Source organism: Xenopus laevis, chromosome 9_10L (assembly GCF_017654675.1).
Source record: "Xenopus laevis strain J_2021 chromosome 9_10L, Xenopus_laevis_v10.1, whole genome shotgun sequence".
NCBI classification, from domain to species: domain Eukaryota; kingdom Metazoa; phylum Chordata; class Amphibia; order Anura; family Pipidae; genus Xenopus; species Xenopus laevis.
In genome coordinates, this window is record NC_054387.1 from 83,604,313 (window position 1) to 83,622,599 (window position 18,287).

General features: G+C 38.7%; 1 protein-coding gene across 3 annotated transcripts in view; it reads left to right on the forward strand.

The window, feature by feature from the left end:
• The window catches only part of trpm8b.L (transient receptor potential cation channel subfamily M member 8b L homeolog), a 39,619-nt gene extending 22,052 nt beyond the window's left edge, over window positions 1-17,567 (forward strand). For 2 of the 3 annotated variants that reach the window (XM_041575448.1, XM_018233965.2), the window contains 15 exons: window positions 641-916; window positions 1,983-2,081; window positions 4,565-4,694; window positions 5,048-5,193; window positions 10,147-10,259; window positions 10,638-10,851; window positions 11,088-11,179; window positions 13,984-14,125; window positions 14,251-14,422; window positions 14,509-14,683; window positions 15,109-15,299; window positions 15,466-15,562; window positions 16,008-16,041; window positions 16,151-16,227; window positions 16,307-17,567. In XM_041575448.1, the coding sequence (XP_041431382.1) occupies window positions 641-916; window positions 1,983-2,081; window positions 4,565-4,694; window positions 5,048-5,193; window positions 10,147-10,259; window positions 10,638-10,851; window positions 11,088-11,179; window positions 13,984-14,125; window positions 14,251-14,422; window positions 14,509-14,683; window positions 15,109-15,299; window positions 15,466-15,562; window positions 16,008-16,041; window positions 16,151-16,201 (1,932 nt within the window). In that variant the 3' untranslated portion in view covers window positions 16,202-16,227; window positions 16,307-17,567. 3 annotated transcript variants of the gene reach the window in all.
• The last annotated feature ends 720 nt before the right edge of the window (window positions 17,568-18,287 follow it).

Genomic DNA, 18,287 nt, shown 5'->3' on the forward strand with positions numbered 1-18,287 from the left:
GCATGCAAACAAACCTTAGAAGTCACTAGGAAATGTCTGACTGTTACAAACACTCGTAGAAGAAGATCACAGAGGATAGTTAGTGATTTGGGGGCCCTACAACCACTGAGGTTTAAAAAGATAGTAAACCCCCTTTTTTAAAATTAGGGCAGAGAATAGGGCTTGTAATGAACATACCCTTTGTCTATTCTTTTAATTAGGAAATATCTGTTTTTTGTTATTTCTTGCTCTAAACAGGGCAACATTTAGAATTTAAACTAAAGCCAAATTCTACTTCCTGATCCCAAAGAGCAACGGCAAACAAACCAGTAGTCTCCTCAAAAGCTTATATAATAAGCTGTCCTTTATCTAAAAAAAATAACAGTCTGTTGCTGGGGGAAGAGAGGGGTTTATAGAGGCTTTTCATTGGACTCAGGAGTGTACACTTATGCACTTTTGATTTTGTGTTTCAGTAAGTGCAGCATTGAGCATTTTCATACTGGACCAGCACAATACTTTTTGCATCTCATATATCACTGTAGGGCACCGCTGAAAAATTGGTACATTTGCTAAAATACATTCTGCATGTAGGTGCAAGCACATTGTATATCAGCTCATTTTTGTATCTATCATAAATGAGCCATAATATCCTTTTTCATAGACTGCTGATCTGGAAGATGCCATGTTTTCTGCAATTGTGAAGGATAGGCCTGAATTTGTACGTCTCTTACTAGAGAATGGGCTTGACCTGGATAACTTTGCGAGCAGTGAGATCCTTAGACAGCTCTTCTCGGAGCATTTCAGCACCCATGCCTTTAAGAGTTTGGAGGTGGCAGACAAATCCTACAGTCCTTTGCTCACCTTTGTTTGGAGAATAGTGCTATTCTACCAGCCCAGCAATAAGGAAAAGTGCAACAGCAGTGACTATAAGATCCAGGTAACGGAAAAAGGATTCTGCAGATTGGTGCAGCTACTTATCAGCAGTAACCAGTAATAGACTTGTTGCTTGCACAGTTTAGCATTTGAGGATTATATTTATATATAGTAGTTTAGGAAGGATCCGCACTCCAGTCCTTTTAGTGAAGAATCAGTGTTTGTTCAAACTTGTGCATCACACAGATTCCCATATAATATTCATAAGTAGGGAATATCCACATAAAATACAAGTAAAATATGTACTCATTAAGTCATAAAACAATTATTATTATTGGTTATATGCCAATATAGAAGATGTGTTTACTTGCTGGCAGTCAGGCAAACCTGGTAACCACAGTTGTAGTGGGAGAGACATGGTACTGTACATATATATTGAGTACCCCCAACTATACGTTTCCAAAGGATAATATGGTGCACCATTAGAAATAAAAATACTAACAAACCAATACAGACATGTACAATTTTTTTAATTTGATACCTAGGAAATGCACATCTTTCATTGTTTTAACTGAAGAATATTTCAGTTGTACTTGATCAGACTTTTATGGATAATAGCTAAGTGTGGGAGAGATATTTGTATATGTTGCTTAAAAACAAACTAGATATTTGTTGGCAGACATCTGCAGAAAAAACTGTAGTACTGTATTTATTTTTTTATTAAAAACAGATCAAGAGAATTTCTTCCACATCAGCCATGTGTTTTGTTGATAGCATCAATTGCTATATTAAATTGCATTGGGGCCTAGTAAGGGCACTTACTTTCAGAATATGTTTATGAAAAAAGTTATTCTCACGATTAGAGGGGCCCTGAAATTATTTTAATATGGGGCCCATTAAGCTCTAGTTACTCCACTGTTTGGTTACTAGGTGCTCCAACTAGAAAAGGTGTGATCACAAAAAGATTATTGCATAAGTTCAAGTATCTGAAGATCTTGGTAGTACATGTTACAAAAAAAGGACAGTACAATACACTATACATTAGTTCATAAAGGTTTGTGGTAAATAAGTTTCCCTGTATCATAATATAATTTCCTGTAAAATAACAAAACAATTGTTTTTCTTGCCAGAATATTTCTTCACTAATAAAAAGACATCCAACCCATATACTGTTTCTATGGGCTATTCTCCAGAATAAAAAAGAGCTGTCTACAGTTATTTGGGAGCAGGTAATACTATACTTTGCTACTGTTATTATTGTCATCATAGTTCAGTGACATTATGTAATTACCACACATCCTTCTTATGTCCAAAGTCACTGTGCATTTTATGTTACATATTTGGCCTTTCAAGCATTACCATAGTCCTACTGCAAACTCACACACTATGGGGCAAATTTACTAAAGGGCGAGACAGCGACTGCTTCACCACACTTCGCTCCACTTTGGCAGGCACAAATTTGTTACCACTATGCTAATTCACTAAAATGCAAAGTTGCGTCTCAGCAGCCGAATTCTGGCGAATTTTCGCTAGCGTTACTTTGGCAGTGCGAGCATTTCATAGCAACTTTTTGATAGTGTTCATTTCTGCTAAGTGAAACTTCGTTAGTACTCTTACACTTCAATTTGAATAGGGAAGGTACATAAAAGTCGTATGGACGTCTATATTAGTGATGTTGATGCAAATGCTTGAAGTGACCATTTTGTATTACAAATGTCCAATGAACCATAATCAAGACATAAAAGATCCTCTAATGCCCTAGACCAGTGCTGTCCAACTTCTGAGGTACAGAGGGCCGGAATTTTTCTGGCCTACATGATGGAGAGCTGATAATGGAAGCCAGTGTTGACCACTCCCTGTTTTTAAACCGCACCCACTTTAAACCATACCCATGTCCACATTAAGGGTGGTAACACACCAAAAAACCAAATGGTTGGTGCTCACTGCAGGGATATCACTCATCACTCATATGTGAAGTCATTTTAAGACATAACCTTAAATCCATATGCCTCATCCTCCCATGTGGATAACACAGCACCCCCCAGCACATGATTAAACACCTTAGGGGCCCCTAAAAATAATTTCCAAATGCGAACAAACCCCAGAACAAATACCAGGCTCATGTACCACAGGCAGAGCAGGGCACACACAGGGAACATAGGAAAGGCAGAGTATGGCACGCACAGAGAGCATAGGGCAAGCAGAGTATGGCACACACAGGGAGCATAAGGCAAGCAGAGTATGGCACACATAGGGCAGACAGAGTATGGCACACACAGGGAGCATAGTGCAGGCAGAGTATGGCACACAGGTAGCATAAGGCAGGCAGAATATGGCACATACAGAGAGCATAGGGCAAGCAGAGCATGGCACACACAGGGAGCATAGGGCAAGCAGAGTATGGCACACATAGGGAGCATAGGGCAGGCAGAGTATGGCACACACAGGGAGCATAGGGCAAGCAGAGTATGGCACACACAGGGAGCATAGTGCAGACAGAGTACGGCACACACAGGGAGCATAAGGCAGGCAGAGTATGGCACACCCAGGCAGAGTAGTACAGGCAAAGTATGGCACACACAGGGAGCATAGAGCAGGTAGAATAGATAAGACAGAGAAACCTATCAGGACCACTATACAGTGACACAGTGCTGGTGCCCCTCCAGCAGTTTGTATGAGTGGGCAGTTTCAGTCTGGGTCTCAGGTGTGAACAGTACAGGGTTTGAGGGTTGTGAACAACAGAAGAGTCACAGGCGTGAACATTGCAGGGGGGATTACATGTGTGAACAATACAGGGGATTACAGTGTGAATTTGAGGTGTAAACAATGCAGGGGCCAGTTAATCTCTGTGGTGATAATTTTTAAAGTTTACACATGATAAGCGGACACAGCAGGCAGACTTTCATGTAGGGAGCCACACAAGGGGGTCTCCAGTTGGACAGCCCTAGACATAAGCCCACCCTAAAACAAATGTGGCATGCTCCTCAAATGTCTGGAAAAAAATGTTAACACAAATATTTTTAGTAGTTAGGACTTTTGAAGGCAATCCCGCTTTAAAAAAGTAAAAGTCGCCAGCATTTTTTACAGCTTTTATGAATTTCTGGCATACAGGATATGATATCACTGACATAAGATTGAGGAAGATGTTGCTTCGTTTTATCAGTTTGCCTGGTCTGAGGTGACGCCCGGTGATAGAGTGAAAACGTACACTAGCAACGGTATCTTTTGCTAGCGAATTGTCATCTACGCCTGTTAGAAATTTGGCAATGTCTCTGCAGATGGGATTTCTGGTGAATTGTCGCTAGTGTTGGCCACTTCACCCTTTAGTGAATCTGCCCCTATGTGTCACAGCCCATTTTGCTTACAATAGTATTTTGCCTCATGGTTTGGTTAATAACAAAACATGGAAAAACCAGAGGTTAGGTATGGTTAGGGTCAAATTGGCCTGCCAGAGTTCCTAGGAGAATAGCCATCAGCCCATTCTTGTTTTCACTAGTGGCTTATGAAATACCTGTACCATTCCACACTATAAGTCTAATCATAAGAATGTTCTTTGGTGGGCCTTAGTAGTCCCGGCCTGATGGTGGATAAGGTTCTTTCACCTGCCTAAGACAAGACATTAAGTACAAATAAACTGGTGAACTGGAACAAGCTCAAAGCTCCTTGTAAATTAAAGCCTGACAATTTATTCCTGTACCCTATTCCTCCAAAGGCTAAGGGATGCACTCTTGCTGCCCTGGGTGCTAGCAAACTTCTGAAACACTTGGCTAAAGGGAACAAAGACGCTAGTGCTGCTCAGGAGTCAGAGGAAATGGCAAATGACTATGTAACAAGAGCTATAGGTAAGAACTGCCACGTATATGCTGTTTGTTTGGATAGGCACATAGATGTCAGATAAATTAATATATATAGATAGATATTATAGTGATTAACAGTGGATTGTGATGTGTCAGTGAGAGCTGAATATACAGATGCATGATATGAATGATGATGCACACAAACATACATGGTTTGCTGTTTAATACCATTCAAGCATGCCAGAATATTAGCAGGTACATAAAGCACTTGTGGCTCAGTCCAGCTAATTACTATTATTTATGTGTGCGTGAATTGAATCTTTAGTGTTTTTCTCTGTGATTTGCGGAGCAGACAGTTGTTGAATGCTGTGGATAACAAGCTCATGTTATTGCCCCAGAGTTATTCACAGAATGCTACAGTAATGACAAGAAAATAGCAGAAATGGTATTGGTTCATCCCTGTGAGGCCTGGGGGAAGAGTAACTGCCTGGAAATGGCAGTAGGAGCAAATGACCAGCGGTTCATAGCACAACCAGGAGTGCAGGTGAGCAGCTTAAAGAACCAACACATCCTCAGAATTGCATAGGATAGAATAAAATACAGGCAAAGTGTCAGTTACAGTACCATCATATTATGTCCCTATAACCATCAGTCCCTGCTGCCTTCTTATAATTACATTTTAAATACATTAAAGCCCAGTGGAACATGGAATTATAATTGGCCTGCTCACTTCTTGCATCCAGGCTCAGGCTGTGGTAGTAATGCCAGCTTCCAGAATGGAGGGAACCGACGCACACCCTTCAGTCGATCAGCCTGGTGCTCGATTCTAGAGGATCCGGCAACCTCCCTTGAACAGCAAACGAAAAAGGATCGGCACACAGGCATTCAATTTGCAGTGTTACCTGCTCGTTTAATGTGTAGACTGCAACGTTTCGGGGTCACGCCCCTTTGTCAAGCATGTGCAAACCATAGTGCAGACATTAGAAATAGGGTGATCAATTAGCAAATTAGCATAAATAAATATTAAAATATTCAAATTACACCATATATAAAGTGCATTCAATTCTCGATTTTCTCAGTGAAAATTAGTGCAAATTAGTGTCCATAGTGTCCATAATGATGAAAATCCAATATTCATACAAAAATCCGTTTAAAAGTTCGAAATCATCCAGTGTGTTAAAACATCCTAAAATAAAAACATTCTTTATAGCAATTGACATACCAATTAAAAACTTTTTCATTGACAAACCGAAGTGACAACTCATAGGCAACAAAATATCCAATCTTTCTGTCCCTAATCAGAATATGTTAGCAACATTTAACATCATAAAAGATTACAAAATAACTACTCCCTTACCATTGAAGGAAGGGAAATTTTTCTATCCCTGGGTAGATATCAAGCTGTTTTCTTATCTGTTAAAAAAGAAGAGAAATTTAACCACAAGATAGATACTACTTCATAAATAACAGGACAAATTGTACTCCTCATTTAGGCCCTTAGGGTTTTTTGTTTGGAGTACCCAGATCCAAAAACATTCTCTCTGGAGTAATTCACGTTTTATATCGCTACCCTGTCGTGCCTTTACTTTCTCCAATATCTGCCAACGTAGCTGGGATACCCGATGTCCTTGTGTATAGAAATGTCGGGCTAATAAAGTTTCATTTCTCCCTTTCTCTTGCCTTATTTTTCCTATAGGGACCACCGTTGGAGAAGAAGGCTTATAGTTACGTATATTGGACTTGTGCTCGTTTAGTCTCACTTTAATGGATCTGGACGTTTGGCCAACATAAGCCAAGCCACATGGGCATTTAATGCAATAAATCACAGAATTAGTATCACACGTAAAGAACCCTTTTATGTTATGTTTAGAGCCTTTATGCGGATGTGTGACTATGTTACCTGGAATTATCCCTGTGCAATGGCCACAATTCCTGCAGGGGAATGTACCATTAGACTTGGTCCCCATTAGGCCTTGCTCACCAATCCCACAACTTTGTTTCGTTTTAATCAATTCACCTATGTTCTTACCCCTTCTATATGAAAAGAGCGGGGGTGTTTGGAACAAATGACCATATTTCGGGTCACCACTTACGATGGCCCAATATTTCAGTATAACCTTACGGATAGCCTTAGAGTTACTATCATACGTGGATACGAACGGGATTCTGGATGGTCTAGTACAGTTAATTGTCTTTTTCTTCAACAACTCTTTCCTCGGAATCTCCCCTACACTCTTTCTGATAGCTTCTAGGCTATTACTCTCATATCCCTTTTCAATAAATTTATTACACATCTCTCTAGACTCCTTTTCGTAAAGTTCCTCAGTAGAGGTGATACGTCTCACACGTGTTAACTGACTCTTTGGAAGGCCGCTGCACAATCCTGGAGGATGATATGATGTGGGTCTAAGTAGATTGTTTACATCAGTGGGTTTGGTATATAGCGAAGTACTAAATGTGGTACCCTCAACCTTCACGTTGACATCCAAAAAATGTATAGCAGAAGAACTAGCTTCTAATGTAAACTTAATGGTTGAGTGTACCCCATTTAAGTACGTAAGGAACCCGTCAAGCTCTGCTTTAGTCCCAGTCCACAAGAAAAACGTATCATCGACATAACGCATGTATGCCTGGATGAAAGAAGAAAAGTGATTGTTAGCAAAAATGAAATTCTTCTCAAAATAATCCATGAAAATATTCGCATAGGCAGGTGCCATGTTGGCACCCATGGCACAGCCTTGTAACTGTAAAAAATAATCATCTTTAAACTGAAAATAATTTTTCTGTAAAACAAAATCAAGTAAATCGCATACAAAATTAACCATATGATTGGGTAAGGACCCTTGTCCCAAGTATGTGCGAATACATTCAATTCCTTCTTGGTGTGGAATTGAAGTAAAAAGGTCCTTTACATCCAATGAGCACAAAAAAAATTGTCCAGAGGGAATGTTGATATTATCCAGCCTGTTCAAAAATTCAGCAGTATCATTCAAACATGGTTTTAAAGAAGGTAAGATTTCTTGAAGATGCGTGTCAATGTACATTGCCAACGGTTGCCAAATTGATCCTATATTGGAAACAATCGGTCGCCCCGGGGGTCTAATCAATTGCTTATGTATCTTCGGAAGAAAATATACATGGGGGGCCTTAGGGTGTTCCATAATAAGTAGCTGACACAGTTCATCAGTAATTATTCCCTCCAACACTGCGGCATGCAAAAAAATTTTGATCTCGTTTCTGTATTTAAAGGTGGGATCATTAGCCAATTTTTTGTAATGGAGGGCATTCTTTAATTGACGTTCTGCCTCGGCATTATAATCCACAGTATTCAACACTACTGTCCCTCCACCCTTATCGGCCTTAGTGATGGTAACAGACGTGTTCTCCTTTAATGATTTTATAGCAGCTCTCTCCCCTATAGACATATTAGTGCATTTATGTTTAGAGTGATTATGTTGCATTTTATTTATCTCAGCTGAAACAACGGATTCAAAGGCCTCAACACTCGAAAAATTCCCAGGAGGAACAAACTTAGACTTAGATCCCAATTTGCTCTTTAAATTAACCAGGGTCGGATCCTTCAAATTAGCATTTTGCTGTTCCGAAAAATATATTTTCAATTTTAAAGCTCTTGTAAATCTAAATATGTCCACATTGATCGGAAAATCCGGGGATGTAAACGAGGGAATAAACCCCAACCCTTTGCCTAGCACAGATAGTTCAGTATGTGACAAATCATAGTCAGATAAATTAAATATATTCGTTACCTGCGCTGTTGCTTCTTGCGCTTGTAAGGCTGGCTGGCCCCTGGGTTTGCGTATCCCCCTTCTGGTCCTCCGTTTCGTCTTGTCTGGCTTCCTCCTAAAAAAGGAACCGCAGCCCTGTGTGATGTTGCTGCAGGCCTTTGCGATGTTACTGGGGAGCCCTGTGATGTATCCACGGATGACCTCTCAACGGAGCTCACAGAGGAAGCGCGTGTTTCCCGATAGAATCTTCTACCCTCCTTCCACGTATACACTTCACCTCTCTCATAGTCCCTGGTGTCCCGTGTGAATTTCCTGAGCTTGACTTGTAGGATTTCACTTTGTAATTGCTTCATCTTTTCTTCCAAGTCGCGCAACACAGTTGCCTCCGTGTCAGGAAAGGTCTTTACTTCCTCCTCCGCAATATGCAGTTGCTGTTTTAATTCCTTTGTTCCGACTTGTAATTGCTGCACTGTCAACGTAATCAGGTCGAGGCTGCATCGGTTCAAGATGCCGCGCCATTTTGTTAGAAACTCCTGGTCGTCCTTAAACAGAGCTGGTTGCAGCATAAGCCTCAGTCCACGTGGAATACGCTGAGCTTTAGCGTATTCAGCGAGTGATGCCAGATGCATGGCCCATGAAACCTCCCGGCGCTTTAGCTTCTCCAGATTTCGCAGAGACTCGGCTCCGCTCCGTGTCACTGTGGTAGGTAAGCTGTGCGCTGCATTAAGGATTTTCTTCCGCTCAGCTTCTGTGAAGCTGAAAGTGTCCGCCCGACGGTCTGTAGTGGCAGCAATGTCCGCGAAAGACATCTTAAGATGGAATATAGTTGGGGTGCAGAGGGTTCGTGCCGAAGCAGTTTAACTCACAGAATGGAGGGAACCGACGCACACCCTTCAGTCGATCAGCCTGGTGCTCGATTCTAGAGGATCCGGCAACCTCCCTTGAACAGCAAACGAAAAAGGATCGGCACACAGGCATTCAATTTGCAGTGTTACCTGCTCGTTTAATGTGTAGACTGCAACGTTTCGGGGTCACGCCCCTTTGTCAAGCATGTGCAAACCATAGTGCAGACATTAGAAATAGGGTGATCAATTAGCAAATTAGCATAAATAAATATTAAAATATTCAAATTACACCATATATAAAGTGCATTCAATTCTCGATTTTCTCAGTGAAAATTAGTGCAAATTAGTGTCCATAGTGTCCATAATGATGAAAATCCAATATTCATACAAAAATCCGTTTAAAAGTTCGAAATCATCCAGTGTGTTAAAACATCCTAAAATAAAAACATTCTTTATAGCAATTGACATACCAATTAAAAACTTTTTCATTGACAATTGCTATAAAGAATGTTTTTATTTTAGGATGTTTTAACACACTGGATGATTTCGAACTTTTAAACGGATTTTTGTATGAATATTGGATTTTCATCATTATGGACACTATGGACACTAATTTGCACTAATTTTCACTGAGAAAATCGAGAATTGAATGCACTTTATATATGGTGTAATTTGAATATTTTAATATTTATTTATGCTAATTTGCTAATTGATCACCCTATTTCTAATGTCTGCACTATGGTTTGCACATGCTTGACAAAGGGGCGTGACCCCGAAACGTTGCAGTCTACACATTAAACGAGCAGGTAACACTGCAAATTGAATGCCTGTGTGCCGATCCTTTTTAGTAATGCCAGCTTGCCATCTATGCCCAACTTGTTTTATGTTCTCTACTTTCTTCTGCAGAACTTTATCTCCAAACAATGGTATGGATGGATATCCAGAGATACCAAGACCTGGAAGATTCTGTTGTCTCTCTTCTTTTTCCCCCTCATCAGCTGTGGATTTATCACTTTCAGGTATATGCCACTATGTCACTAGTATGGGTCACCACACAACATCTCTGGGCCACCACACATTAAATTATTACCCATCTACTTTCTAGGGATTTACAGAATCCTAAATTTGCCCAAATTCCAAATTTTTTTTTTTTTTTTTAGCACAAATCAAATTTGGCTAAACTGAACTTTAAAGTACTGATCAAGTGAAGATGATAAACATTGGTTCATGATAGATGGTGAATATGCAAACTGGGCTACCAGTCAAATCATTTATGAGGAATTTTGTATGCAGCTGAAATCCAATGAAAGTTACGAAATGAACTTACATTTAATTAATACAAAAAGTACTGTATACAGTATATATAATGCCATTGTGTTATGATGTTTTTATTTCAGAAAAGATTCAAACAGAAAGAAAGGCCACCTATGGAAATACTTCCTTTTCTTTACTTCGCCCTTTGCTGTATTTTCCTGGACTGTTATATTTTACATTGGCTTCCTCTTCCTCTTTGCCTACGTCCTTCTCATGGATTTCCAGCCAATCCCCACAGGCCTGGAGATAGTAGTCTACTTGTTGGTTTTTATCTTGCTGTGTACTGAGATAAGACAGGTACTCAAATATATAGAGATTAAGTAAATTGATAGAGTTGGGGGCTGTGGTCCATCATGTGATAAAAACAATTTGTTGACTGCTTTTTCTAATGTATATGCACAAATCTAAAATTCTTTTTGGGGGAGGTGATTACGATGGTTGAAATTCAAAGGGTCCACTTGTGTATGGAACACTTTATCTATAATTCATGTTTTATGTTACCAGTTCTTATTACTTATTTATATTTTTTGCAGATGACAATAGGCAAAGCCAAGTATTCTAGAGACAGGTGGAACATTATGGATTGCATGGCCATCCTGTATTTTATTGTGGGAGTGTTATTTAGGTGAGATTTGCTTCTGTGCACGCCAAACTTCAGTAATTATTTCTATATTTAAAAATAGCAGTGGAAATGCATCTTGATCAAAAGCATAATGCCAACAGAAAAGTATGGTGAAAGAGGAATAATAGGGGGATTTTCCATGGTTTGACCTTGGGCCCCTGGTTCTATTGAAAACTAACCTCAAGACTACATTATACAATGATATTTTTAACAATTCCATGATTCCTACATTGTGACAACTGTACAATAGTAATACCCCAGGCACAAAAGAAAGGTCTAGAATGGGCTTGCTGAAATGGGAGTTGAAAAACTGGACTGGTCTACACAAAGCTTTGCCTTAAAGGAATTGTTCAGTGTAAAAATAAAAACTGGGTAAATAGATAGGCTGTGCAAAATAAAAAATGTTTCTAATATAGTTAGTTAGCCAAAAATGTAATGTATAAAGGCTGGAGTGATTTGATGTATAACATGTCAGTCTGAACACTACTTCCTGCTTTTCAGCTCTCTTGGTTTACACTGACTGGTTACCCTGGCTACCAGGCAGTAACCAATCAGAGACTTGAAGGGGGGGCACATGGGTCATTTCTGTTGCTTTTGAATCTGAGCTGAATGCTGAGGATCAATTACAAACTCACTGAACAGATATGTACCATGTGGCCCCCCCTTATAGTCACTGACTAACTCAGAGTTATAGAGCTGAAAAGCAGGAAGTTGGATTCTGGCTGTTTTATTAGACATCTGTTCACTCCAGCCTTTATACATTACATTTTTGCCTAACTAACTATATTAGAAATATTTTATATTTTGCACAGCCTATCTATTTACCCAGTTTTTATTTTCACACTGAACTGTTCTTTTAAACCCAACTGAATACCATGGTAAATAGAATGATGAATATAGGTCAGGAAGGATCCCCCAACATTAGTGTCCAAACCTCACCACTGCTCTTGTGAATGAATGGAAGCAAATACAGGTATGGCATCCATTATCTGGAAACCTGTTAACCAGAAAGCCCATCTCCCTTATACTCCATTTTATCTATATAATTCAATTTTTAAAAAATTATTTCCTTTTTCTCTGTGATAATAAAATAGTACAGGTACGGATCCATTATGCATAAACCAGTTATCTAAAAAGCTCCGAATGATGGAAAGGCTGTCTCCCATTGACTCTGTTTTATCCAAATTTTAAAGAAATATTTCCTTTTTCTGTGTAATAATAAAACAGTACCTTGCACTTGATCCAAACTAAGATATAATTAATCCTAATTTGAAGCAAAATCAGCCTATTGGATTTATTTCATGTTTACAAAACTTTCTAGTAGACTTAGGGGGTTATTTATTAAAGTCAAGTTTGTTTTACTATAACATCTGAATTTCTAATGGAAAAAAAAACTAGAATGTTTTGAGATTTATTATACCCCGAGGATGGAAAAAGTCAGAAACAGAAAATCCGGCATCTCAAACCTGCCGAGGTTGTATAAAAGTCAATGGGAGAGGTCCCTCTCCTATTTGGAAGTTTGTGTGGTATGCGCTGAAATTAACCCAATTTTGGGTTTTTTGGGAAAAAGTCAGAAAAAAATGTACAGTTTGGATTTTCACTAAATATTTTCGTGTTTGTCTCTGATCTGAAAAAATCTTGACTTTTTAATAATAAATAAGGTTCAATCTAGTTTGGCTTGACTTTTTTTTAATTTATATACTCATATAAATTCGGGCTTTGATAAATAAGGCCTTTAATGTATGAAGATCCAAATTATGGAAAGATTTGGTATTCAGAAAAGCCCAGGTCCCGAGCATTCTGGATAACAGGCCCCATACCTGTACCTTGTACTTGATCCAAACTAAGAAAACATTCATCCTTATTGGAAGCAAAACCAGCCTATTGGGTTTATTTAATGTTAAATAATTTTCTAGTTGACTTAAGATATGAAGATCCAAATTATGGAAAGATCCATTATCCTGGAAAACCCCAGGTCCGTAGCATTCTGAGTAACAGGTTCCATACCTGTACCAATCTACTGAAAGTATTTCTAGAAGAGTACAGGCTCTCTCTCAGCAAAGACAAGACAAACTTCACATTAAAACCCTTGATTTAGGAATAAGATGTTGGACAGACACTTTTGACCATATTGTGTATTTACTGCATATCTATTTCATTTTATAATACAAGTGAAATTGAAGAACATGCATTTTTCTCTAATATTTCTTCTTGGTTCAGAAGAGAAATTATCAGTGAATGAGTCTATTAAAATATGTCTTTGCTTATTTAAAAACCTGATACACTGTTAGCAATAAATAAATAAAATCAGAATTTACATACAATATCCTCTAATACGCACATCTATTATGTATTTACATCCATATGTGTCTTCACCCACATAATATTTATGTGGCTGAATATTGTATTTGAGCACCCAGTATTTGACATTTTAAAATTTTGTACAGTTTTTTACAATAAATTATAATTTACCTAATTATTAGATTACTGTCTTGAAGAAGCTGCTATGGACTCACTATCCAGACTGTCACAAACAGAGATCATAGAGTTATGGAGGTATTTTTACCAAAGGTTGAAAGGCTTGCCACACTCCACCAGAGGAAAACTCAGTTTCTTTTCACTTAGATAGGATTTGGTGAACTGTCCTTTCACCGTGTGATAATTAATCATGTTTGATAATCATGTACAGCCATTAGCAACAAGAATTCCGATATGTTAACAGCCCCCGTAACTTTTCTCTGCTAATAACAACTATGATTTTGTGTGCGTAAAATAGCACCGGTAACTTATGTGTCCCTCCACTGTAGGCTACAGAACTCTAGCCCCAGCGCTCTGTACATTGGAAGAGTGATCCTGTGTCTGGATTACATTATCTTCACATTGAGGCTTATTCACATCTTCACCATCAGCCAGAACCTTGGACCAAAAATAATTATGCTACAAAGAATGGTAAGAAAATATATGGGTAGAATTTGACTTGGAATGGAACTGGGAAACATAGGCTGTTGAATATAAATACTATACTGAATATTAAAACCCAAGTTTATGCCTCCATCCCTCTTTTGTTTCCTCAGTTTGTTGATGTATTCTTCTTCCTCTTTCTCTTTGCTGTTTGGATTGTTGCTTTTGGTGTGGCCCACCAAGGAATTCTGCGTCTGAATGAACATCGATGGGAGTGGATTTTCCGCTCCGTTATATACCAGCCATATTTAGCAATGTTTGGAGAACCTTTTTCTGATGTGGATGGTAATGACACAATAATATGTATAAAGGACTAGTGCACATAACAAATAGAGAGTTGATCTCTTTGTCTATTCATCTCTTTTCTGCAGCAACCTATGATTTTGACAAATGCACCATCACTGGAAATGAGTCTAAACCGATGTGTGTAGAGATGGACAGCGAGAACAACCCTCGATTCCCAGAATGGATCACCATCCCACTGGTGTGTGTCTACATGCTTTCCACCAACATCCTGCTAGTGAACCTGCTCATTGCCATGTTTGGGTGAGTTGTAATAACTTGCAGTTTACTAGAACTATCTGCAAATAATAAGACTCAAAATACCCTTCTTCAGGATAATTATTGATAAAAAAAAGATGAAAGCCTTCTTTTAAGGTAAAATGCTTACAGACGCAATTGTTTTGGACTTGAACTTGATTTAATAGTTGGATACTATATATCTTATTCTATTGTACTTAAAGTAATCTAGTAACCTGAAAGCATATGCAATATTGTATTACTTATCTTGAATGGATGCTGTTCAAACTTTTGTTGTAGTTGCCTTAAACCGTTTAATAACATTTTAAAAAAAAATAGATGTCACTGTTGTGCCTGTTCTTTTAGTAGGGCCTTAGAAACACAATTCAAATATACACATATTATTTTTACGTGAAGTCTTATAATTTACTATCCCTTTATCCTCTTGACAGCTATACAGTTGGATCAGTGCAAGATAACAATGAACAGGTGTGGAAGTTCCAGAGATATTTTCTGGTCCAGGAGTATTGTAACCAACTCACTATTCCATTCCCTTTTGTCATCTTTGGGTACATCTATGTGATAATCAGGAACATGATCAATTGCTGCAGCAAAAAACATGAGCCTCCATCCTCACCTTGCTGTAAGTAATCAAACATATATAACATGCCGTCATTCAACCATGCAGAATATATATTTTAAGTACCTTCTTTTTGTATGATGGAGCTTCATGATGTTCTGCAGGTTGTGGCTCGATTTGTAAATATTTAGGCCACTATATGATATGTATCAAATATATTTCCCTACAGGCTCCAACGCGGAGCATAACAAAACTTTGGCCTGGGAAGCTGTAATGAAGGAAAACTACCTGGTAAAAAAGACCAGTGAGGCCCAAAACAACATGGAGTAAGTAAAAATATAACTAGGGATTCATCCCTAAAGAATAAGTAGTGGTGTGGCAAAAAGAAGATACTGTAAAAAATAAAAAGACTAATGGTAGACACTGGGAAGATACACAATACAGACAATGTTGGGGCAGATTTATAAACTTCATGCACATCTGGGATTCTTACAGAGGTTTTAGCATATTTTGGGGAAGTATATCTTTACACTGCTGGGGTGTAGTTAATCTGTACCTTAAAAAATATCTAAACTCTTGTAGACTATGTTTATAAAGGGTTATTGTAATAATTTATTAGGAGGGAGATAAAGAGAAATTAGAAGACACTACAATAATGTGTAATGTATAAAATACAAAGCTGAAGACTTCAAGAAGCTGAAACAAGTGCAAAGGCTGCATATCATTATGTACATCTAGTCACATGATCTCTTTGTCCATGTCCCCTAACAGGATGGAGCATAGGTTCAAGCAGCTGGAAGGAAAGGTAAATATCTATGACTCACTTTAAAAAAACTTGAGACTATTTTCTGTTTCTTCCCTGGACCTCACTAATACATGCTTTGCTTGATGTTCTGTTCCTTATTTCATTTTAGCTGAATGACTTGCAAAGTTTAGTGATGAACCTGACAGTCAAAATAAAGTGACCACTATTCCTGGAGCGGGATAGATGGTAAGTATAGATTCTACCTGAGAGATAGCTCATTCTAACTGTAACGTCTTAACCGTCAGATGTGTTTTCCTGATTACAGAATATCACCTCAGACTGGGACGCCAGTCTTCCTACAACCCCCTGGGCCCCATTATCTTCTCAGTAATACAGGAGCCTTCGAAAATTCAGTTCTTCTCAGAGAGGCTCAACAGACACTCTTACAGCTTCCCATCCAACATTATCTGCCGAACATCATCAGCCAATATAGGGCATTTAATGATGGCTGAAGCAGCGAGATCCCATCTTACAAATTGCTCAGCTTAGGCAGAATATTTGGTTCTATTAGTTCTATTCTGTATGTTGTACATCTCCCCCACCCTATTATGTTGCACACTATACATATGGTTTTAGACACATTATACTTTGTAGAACAGAATCATGGATGATTTCACTACAGTATCTAAACCATTATATAAACCTCATTGTGATTGATGTACTATATACCTCTTAACAATGTATATTATTAATCTCCCAGAAGTGCCAAAATACAAGCATTCGTCATGCCCCAACCAAAAACCATAAGATATAAGGCATGCCACTCTTTTGAATGAGGCGCTAGTCAGAAATTGATACCAGGGACATACTAGAGCTGTGGCATTCAATGGGTGAAACACCTGTGCTGAATCATGAATTGTGATGTAATTGTGTACTGTGGCCGGCGTTGGGTGCGTGCGATGCTTTCTCAAGGCTTCTACCCTGAGCTTATAGCGCTGGTTTATTCTACACAAATTCTATTGCTGCTTATCCGAAGGAGAACGTCTGAACCGGCAAGGGGAGTGAACTACAGAAATCTTGGATTTTTCTTTTTCATTGGAGGTATAAAGACCATATGTATTGCCAAACAGACCCCCCTGTAGTCTGTCAATCCACCTTTGGGCAACTAAATTACCAATTACAGCCATTATTGTGCACCCCCAGGCCTGGACTGGTAATCTATGGGTAATCTAAGGCACAACTATTGAGGAAGCAGACCCTGCAGTTGCAGGTGGGGTTCAGGAGTGCAAGGCTCAAATCAAAGAGCTGTTTCAATATATCTTGATAGAATAGGTCAACTTACCAAGAGTTGAATTTGCTGTGGGGCCCAGTTTCATCTGTTCACATTACTGATCCCAGCCCAGATCTGGCCACCCCTCCAGGAACTTTTTTCATGTTTGTGTTGTTCCCCAATTTTTTATATTAAAATGTGGCTCACGGATAAAAAAAAATTTGACACTTGTAATGATGAATTGTAATATTGAGATATGTGAGTTCTGTTCCTCACTCACAATCTCTTGTGTCAGTATAAAGGCTGTTTAATTATACATGTCGGTGTCATTTTCTATTGAATTTACTCTAATCAGTCATTACAGAATCACAGGGGAGACTCTGAGCTGTTGCCAATGAAGGCAGCGAGTTTAGGATGCAGAACTCTGCTGAAATTTTGGTCAAAAACTCATCTGGTCCGGAAAATCCCAGGTCCCAGGTTCTGGTTAATAGATCTTATACCTGTACTTGTTTGATATGGAGATGGATTTCCCAAAATTCTGAACTTGCTGGATATTGTGTTTCCGGTTAAAGGAGAAGGAAGCCCTAAAAATGAATGGGACTAAATATGTCATATTTTATATACTGAACTTATTGCACCAGCCTACAGTTTCAGCTTGTCAATAGCAGCAATGATCCAGGACATCAAACTTGTCACAGGGGGTCACCATCTTGGAAAGTGTCTGTGACACTCACATACTCAGTGGGCTCTGAGCAGCTGTTGAGAAGCTAAGCTTAGGGGTTGTCACAAATCATCAAGCAGAAAAGGAGGTTGGACTGTAATATAAGCTGATGCTACAGGGCTGATTATTACATTTTTATGCTAGTTGCACTGGTTTCTGTGTTGCCATGTAGTAATTATCCATATTAATTACTAATCAGTCTTATATTGTGACATTTATATTCAATGTGTACTGTATATTGTGAGTGGGTCCGTAAGCTCAGTAAGTGACAGCAGCTCCGAGCATGTGCAGTGAATCAGCAGAAAAGAAGATGGG